This window comes from Centropristis striata, chromosome 2, assembly GCF_030273125.1.
Source record: "Centropristis striata isolate RG_2023a ecotype Rhode Island chromosome 2, C.striata_1.0, whole genome shotgun sequence".
Classification (NCBI taxonomy): Eukaryota; Metazoa; Chordata; class Actinopteri; order Perciformes; family Serranidae; genus Centropristis; species Centropristis striata.
Window position 1 is genome coordinate 16400094 of NC_081518.1, and position 7090 is coordinate 16407183.

Sequence of the window (7090 nt, forward strand, 5' to 3'; positions counted from 1 at the left end):
AGCTACATTTGTTACAAGCGATCAGCTGATGTAGCTTTCAGAGAAACTCTACACGCCACTGTTGAACTGTAATTAAAAATTTAGGTAGAACTGCAGGCATAGGAAACACAGGCAGAAAACATGTGTCATACTTCTTAAACTTCATCTCCAGCCCCTTTAGTAGACTGCTGTAGCCACCACTCTCAAAATCTGTTAACTGGGTGTTTTGGCAAATCTAACGTACTGAACAGATCGGACTGGGCACTGATCTTGTTTTATCCATGCAGAGATTTGTTCAACTTGTCATCTAAAATGAAAACCTTATCCAGCTCATTTTATTGCCATGAGAACTGGCAAAATGATATGTATTGCTAAAGTTTCCAAACAAATTGCTGTACAATGACATCCCCCATTTCTTTTGTTTTTGACATTTTGTCTTTATTTAGAATCACATTTCAATAGCACATTACAACAGTCATCACCTGTTATGATCATTGGCATTGTGATCCATATATTTAGATTTTCATCTAGTTATAAACAAAGGAACAGAACTTGGGGGTGTTTCCATCTACAGCAAGTAGTTAAACAGATTAAAACATAAAAAATTTTGAAAGTTACATAATATTAAACAAAAGAAGGGCGTTTCGGGGCGATGTACAATCTCCACTTCTCCCAGATTTCCGCAAATTTGGCCTCACAGAGAAAGTGATTCTTTCCATTACAAATATGTCGTAGATGATGTCATACCACTCGTCTATAGATGGGCTGTCTGGCTTAAGCCATTTACTTGTTATAGCTTTTTTAGCAGCTACACTCAGTATGCCAAAAAGGTATTTTGTGTTTTTATTTGAGGATGTAGAGTGCAGAAGCCCAAAAAGAAATTCATCCCAAATAAACGCAATGTTTGTCCCAAATATTGTCACCAATTCTATATAGATCTTACGCCAGAAAGCATTTACATTTGGACAGGCCTAGATCAAGTGATAATGATTTGGCTCCTGGGAGCCACACTTTCTCCAACAGCTGGAAGAACCTGAGTGATGTGGCTGCTGAACTGGTGTGATAAAGAATCTGCTGAGACTCTTCCAGCTAAACAATGACACCCCCTATATTTGAATCTACTATCTGCATTACGAGGAAATTGGACAGAACTGGTGTTCTTAAGCTCATCTTTGACTTCAGTATTTTGCAGTGATGAACATGGTTTAAATTCATTATCACTTGATGTACTTTACATAACTGTACTTAGATTGGTCATCAGACCATAGCAGCCAATCAGGAACCATGAAGTGCTCCTGGGTTCGCGGAGGTTACCGCCGATTTTAGTTGCTGAAAATGTGGAAGAGAAGACTGACTGTGGTCCTTAATAGCATATAATGTGCATAACTAGTTCAGAAGGTTTTTGTGCTCCATTATTGGAAACTGGGTGTGTGCAATCAACCAAACCACACACACACATCTGCCTCTTCTTTATTAAATAACTATGAAAGGAACATCTTGTCTGGAGTGCATTCTAACTGTTACCTCTTGGTAGCTACAACTTTCAGAAACCAGTAAAGATATACAGTCCTACCCTATCCAACCAGACAATAGTTGCTGCGTTGTTAATGGGAAACACACATTCCAGTCCTCAACAAGATCTCCTGCATCTTTTTATACATCAAATTATTCTCCTCCAGCAAATAATGATGTACATCACTTAACTGGAGCTGCCATTTATTGCCAAAGATGTTGCTCTGAGTAATGTCTTTAAACCAGCCTAGGCCTTTGGCCTGCTGTTCTTACCTTGCCTTAGCTCAGCTATTCTCAACCTTGGGGTCCCGACCCCAATTGGGGTTGCGAGATGATTTCAAAATCATTTTGGAAGTCAGCTCCTTCTCTACTGTGTTAAAGTGTTAATGTGTTTTAGTCTTTTTTTGTCATTTAATGTATTTATGGTCATTTTGTGTCTTTTTTGGTCATTTTGTGTCTTTTTTGGACACTTTGTGTCTTTTCTGGTCATTTTGTGTATTTTTTTAACAATTTGTGGTCAATTTGTGTCTTTTTTTTGTCATTTTGTTTCCTTTTTTTGTCATTTTGTGTATTTTTTTAGTCATTTTGTGTCTTTTTTTGGTCATTTTGTTTCTTTTTTGGACACTTTGTGTCTTTTCTGGTCATTTTGTGTATTTTTTTAACAATTTGTGGTCAATTTGTGTCTTTTTTGTCATTTTGTTTCCTTTTTTTGTCATTTTGTGTATTTTTTGGACACTTTGTGTCTTTTCTGGTCATTTTGTGTATTTTTTGGACACTTTGTGTCTTTTCTGGTCATTTTGTGTATTTTTTTAACAATTTGTGGTCAATTTGTGTCTTTTTTTGTCATTTTGTTTCCTTTTTTGTCATTTTGTGTATTTTTTTAGTCATTTTGTGTCTTTTTTTGGTCATTTTGTTTCTTTTTGTGGTCATTTTTTGTCATTTAGTGGTCAATTTGAATCCTTTTTTGCTTAATTTTGTCACTGACAACATGCATGTTGAATTGGGGGTCGCGACTCAAAAAGGTTGAGAACTGCTGCTTTAGCTACATCACTAAGAACCTTGCTTGTTTCCTTTATATGATCAACATCTGTCTGTTTCTGCCTGCTGGATGGATGGATGGATGGATAGATGGGGGATCGGTGGATGGGTGGATGGATGGATGGATGGATGGATGGATGGGTGGAAGGGTGGATGGATGGAAAAGTTTACAATGGTAAAAATGTGGGTCCCTCAAGAAAAAGGTTGGGAACCACTGATCTAGAGGGCATTATAAATTGGCTCCATTGGCTATCAAAATGTTTATTTTTATTTTTGTCCTCTAACATTGAACTTTCAATACACAGGTAGTACTTCATCAAAGCCTTTTAGTTCTCTATTGATCGTACTTCCTTATTCTTCCAGTTTTGCAATATTAGTTTTTAAGGATAAGAGAGAAAAAAAAGTGTCTGCCAATGTTGTGCCCTTAAACAAGGATGAGAGATTAATAAAAGAAACCAAGCAATGCTCCGTTAATCACTCTTCTGTATTGAATAGTTTTTCACATTATTTCAACACAATCAACAATCACTTTAACCCTAACATTAAACATGCTTATTCTATAGCAAAATAAACATCATCGACATATTTCACAATCATCATTGTAACATTCACTAGCTTAAATGGCGGGACCGAGGGAGCGTGGCCATGCCGTCGCCAGGAGCTAGCTTGCATGTCGGCTACATTTACAGGAAAATCTTTCAACAATAACAAGTCCAACATAACGCAAAACATTGTCTCTTTCATACATTACATTAACACAAGGAGGGCTATTGATAACAGATGTGACAAATGTACGGCGCTTTATACAGTAATTACCTTAAACAAGGGTGAGAGATGAATAAAAGAAACCAAGCGATGCTCCGCTACTCTCTTCTGTATTGAATGAGGACTCGGAGCACGACTCCCCCTACCCGAGCCCAGAGGCATTACTAATAGATCACCGAACAATCAACCCACTCATACTAAACTATGCATCACCTATTGGTGTTCGTCTACTTGTCACTGGCTGCATACATCAACTATAACAATTACTGGTACACTTTGACAGCCAACAATGAAAACAAATGGCATGAACAGATCATTCTAACTGTAATAAAGAACAATTAATATTAACAGTAATAAAGAACAACTAGAAAATGTCCTCTGGGGAAATTCTGAAAGGGCCACGGGGGCTACTGCTGGTGTGTGTACACTATGATGAGATTCTTCAGAGATTTCAAACTATGCCCTGTAACCTCAAAATATGTGTGTGTGTGTGTGTGTGTGTAATTAAAATCACATAAAGTTACCTGTGTGCGTGTGTGCGTGTATGAAGCATGTGTATGCATGTGTGTGTGTGTGTATCTGTAACTGTAATCACATCAAAGATCAAAGGCAATCAGATCAAAGCAATCAACAGAATTAACTGCAGCTGTTAATGTTCCGAAAGAATGACAGCAGCCAGAGGTGGACAGACTGAAATTTCTGGTCTCGAACAGAAAGCATTTTTGGCAAAACCATAATACCTATCATTGATCCGACTTCACTTTGAGCGTCCTGAGTTCTTCCTGAACGTCTACATATGTTTTTTTTAAAAGAAAAATGAAAAAAATAGCTCTGTTAGAAACATCTAAAAAAACTGTTTTTTTTTTCCTTTTTCCGAAATCTTCCTGCGTTTTTAATATGGGAGCCAATGAGGCTGTTGGTGCGTGTTGGTGGATCATCTCTGCGTCTTACGCCCAAACTATAACTCTGACAGCTTTACCAGAGGATTGTGAGTGAGAAGACAAATTTTCCTACGTTTCTATGTATAAATTATTTCTGTAGAGTGGAATTTGCGGCCTGGAGCGCAGTTTTAAAATGTATTTTTTGACAGTTTTACCTCTCCCTCTACACTCTGAGCGATGACATCACACACTCTGACACGAACATTCCGTGCAATACACACCCATTATAATCTAATTTCTCCAAAAATTATCATGGTCATTGAGCAGGGATTGATAAAAAACTATATGACCTATCGAAACGTGGATTAATACACCGATACACAAGACTTGTGTCTACTGTTTAAAGTTTAAATGGAGTCTCTAGGTGAAATTATGCCGGAGAAGTAGACGTTTAAAAATCTCCAATGATTGTTCTTTTTCGCTCATTTTTTGTCAGCCGTCCCATTCATTTCAATGCAAAATTTTGAGCAGTTTTTCGCGACTTACGTCGCAAAAAATTTGTATTCTGTAGAGAAAAGTAATAGCACACCGATCCCGATCAAACCGCACATTTTGATATATAATTTGTCCTGCAACTCTTCAAGTTGTAGGACTAGTAGCGGGACGAAATTGCGTCTGGAAGAGGAATAAGAAAAAATCCACAGTATAACAGTAGTGCTCGGGGCAGATTGGTATTGATGGAAGCATTGAACTTGACGCATTGAATAAGTCCGATTAAATTCTGAAGTGACTTTGATGAAATACTATGAAACTCTGATATTGATGAAATTATGAAATTGCTATTTTTTTTGTTAGTTGCTAGTTTGTTGTTTTGATGTACTTCCTGGTACCTAACTATGACGACCCACAGAAATTAATAAAATAAAATTATAAAAAAAGAAAGAAAAAAAAGACTACTACGTTAATTCAATTACGTCATCTTGTTGCACCCTGTCCTTCTGTACTGGCACCACCTACTGCTTATGTCCATGAACCAATTCACAATATTCAGAAAGATGCATACATTTTTACAGTAAATAACATTTAAAGTAGTAGGACCTGATTTGTTCATGTCCTATAACTACTACTAAAGATTGTAATATGTGTTTTTTTCTGGATTTTCTCAAATACCTATTATCCCCAGTGGCCGTGAGCATGCACACACTAATATTTGCAGGTATTTAGATCTTGCCAGTTTAAATGTCATAATAGGCTCAGGATTGTATTATCAAAATATTATCGTGCATTTCATTTCAAAGTTTCTATCTTTATCATACCAATCAGTCACTATTTATTATTTTATTAGCAAAAGTCAATCAAATCTATCATTAAATGAGTATGAGTTGCGAAAAATCAATGCCCTGCCCAAGCTCCTGTTTATTTCAGTCATTACTGCACTTGATGCAGTGTGTATATTTAACATATTTAACGTATTTAGCTGCACACAGTGCCGTGGATAACATTGTTTTGCTTCTCTCCTGATTGACAGCTTGCCATGTTAGCGACCTGTCAATCACAAGGTAGCCACGCCCCAAATCATGCCCTGCTTTTTCATCTATTTACTTCTAAATGAGACCATAATTTACAATTGACATCATATTGTCTTGAACAAAATTTGAAACCAGCCACTGGGACAGTAATATTGCCACAAGATTTTTTTTGAAGTAATAAATCAAGTGAGAAGTAGTATGAATGCATGATGTATGATAGTATGGATGGATGGATGGATGGGTGGATGGATGGATGGATGGGTGGATTCCACTGGTATGGTGGTAGCTCAGTCTGTAGACTTGGCTTGGGGTTTTGGGGTAGCGGCTCAATCATGGATGTACATGGATGTCTGATGTGTTTTGGGAGCCTATGTAAATGAAGAAAATAACAATGAAAAATTATTTTCCATAGGCTACAGTGCTTTGACCTGATGTCATGTACAATATGTAGCCTTTTAAATTTCTACACGTCGTCTTCTAGCGGCAGCAAAACTAATGACATCCCCATCAGCCTCAGCTGTATCTTGTCTTTGATGCTAATTAGCAAATGTGTGTGTACTTGCATGTTAAACTAGGATGGTGAACATGGTAAATATTTGCCTATCATCAGAATGTTAGCATGATATCTGAGAACAATCTCAAAGAGCTGCTAGCATGGCTGTTGAGTCTAAGTCATGTGTTTTGATCAGTCTTCAGAAACATTGTTAAACCATATTAGTTTAAGTGTGATTTGTAGAACACAGCTGTAATTTTCTTCTTTTCTTCATCTTTTTCCTTTCTTTCTCATCCAGGCTGTGGTGTAATGAGAACCATGGACCCCCTCCTCTGCATTACTCTCCTGTTCCTGCATAAAATCCTTCCCTTCCTTTTGGCCCACTGAAGAGACTTCAACCTAATTATGTTGACCTGCAACATTCTCACTTTCTAAACCAAAAACAACACAATAACAAGCAGCAGTCAGTGCCCACCAGGGGAGAAAGGGTCACATTATGCCGTTGCAACAAATCACTGCAGGGAGTGAAAGCAATGCAAAAAAGGCAGAAGAGACTGGAGAAAGCAGGGGGACGCTCCTCTGACTTGAAACGGAGATGAAAGCTACATGACTTTTGAAGGCACAGCAAGGTTTGGAGAATAGAAATGTGTTTACAGTGAATGGAGCATCACTACTGATCCACACAGCCTGTACAGTGTGGCCACATGAAGCGCTGCCTCTACTCTGCACCTCCTTCATGCATGGGCCTCCTCAAACACTCCACACTCAGATTTCTTTTGCAGCATTTCCACTGTGAATTCTGTTCATCCGACATCACAGATCACTTCAGTGTTAGTCCTACTTCACTGCAAAAAAGATGTGTCTAAAAACAAGATAAAAACACTAAATCTGAG

General features: G+C 37.7%; 1 protein-coding gene across 1 annotated transcript in view; it reads left to right on the top strand.

Moving 5' to 3' along the window:
- The window catches only part of vstm2b (V-set and transmembrane domain containing 2B), a 31368-nt gene extending 24278 nt beyond the window's left edge, over window positions 1-7090 (top strand). Inside the window, exon 5 of the mRNA XM_059351387.1 lies at window positions 6496-7090. Within this exon, the coding sequence (XP_059207370.1) occupies window positions 6496-6584 (89 nt within the window). The 3' untranslated portion in view covers window positions 6585-7090. The remainder of the gene's footprint in view (window positions 1-6495) is intronic.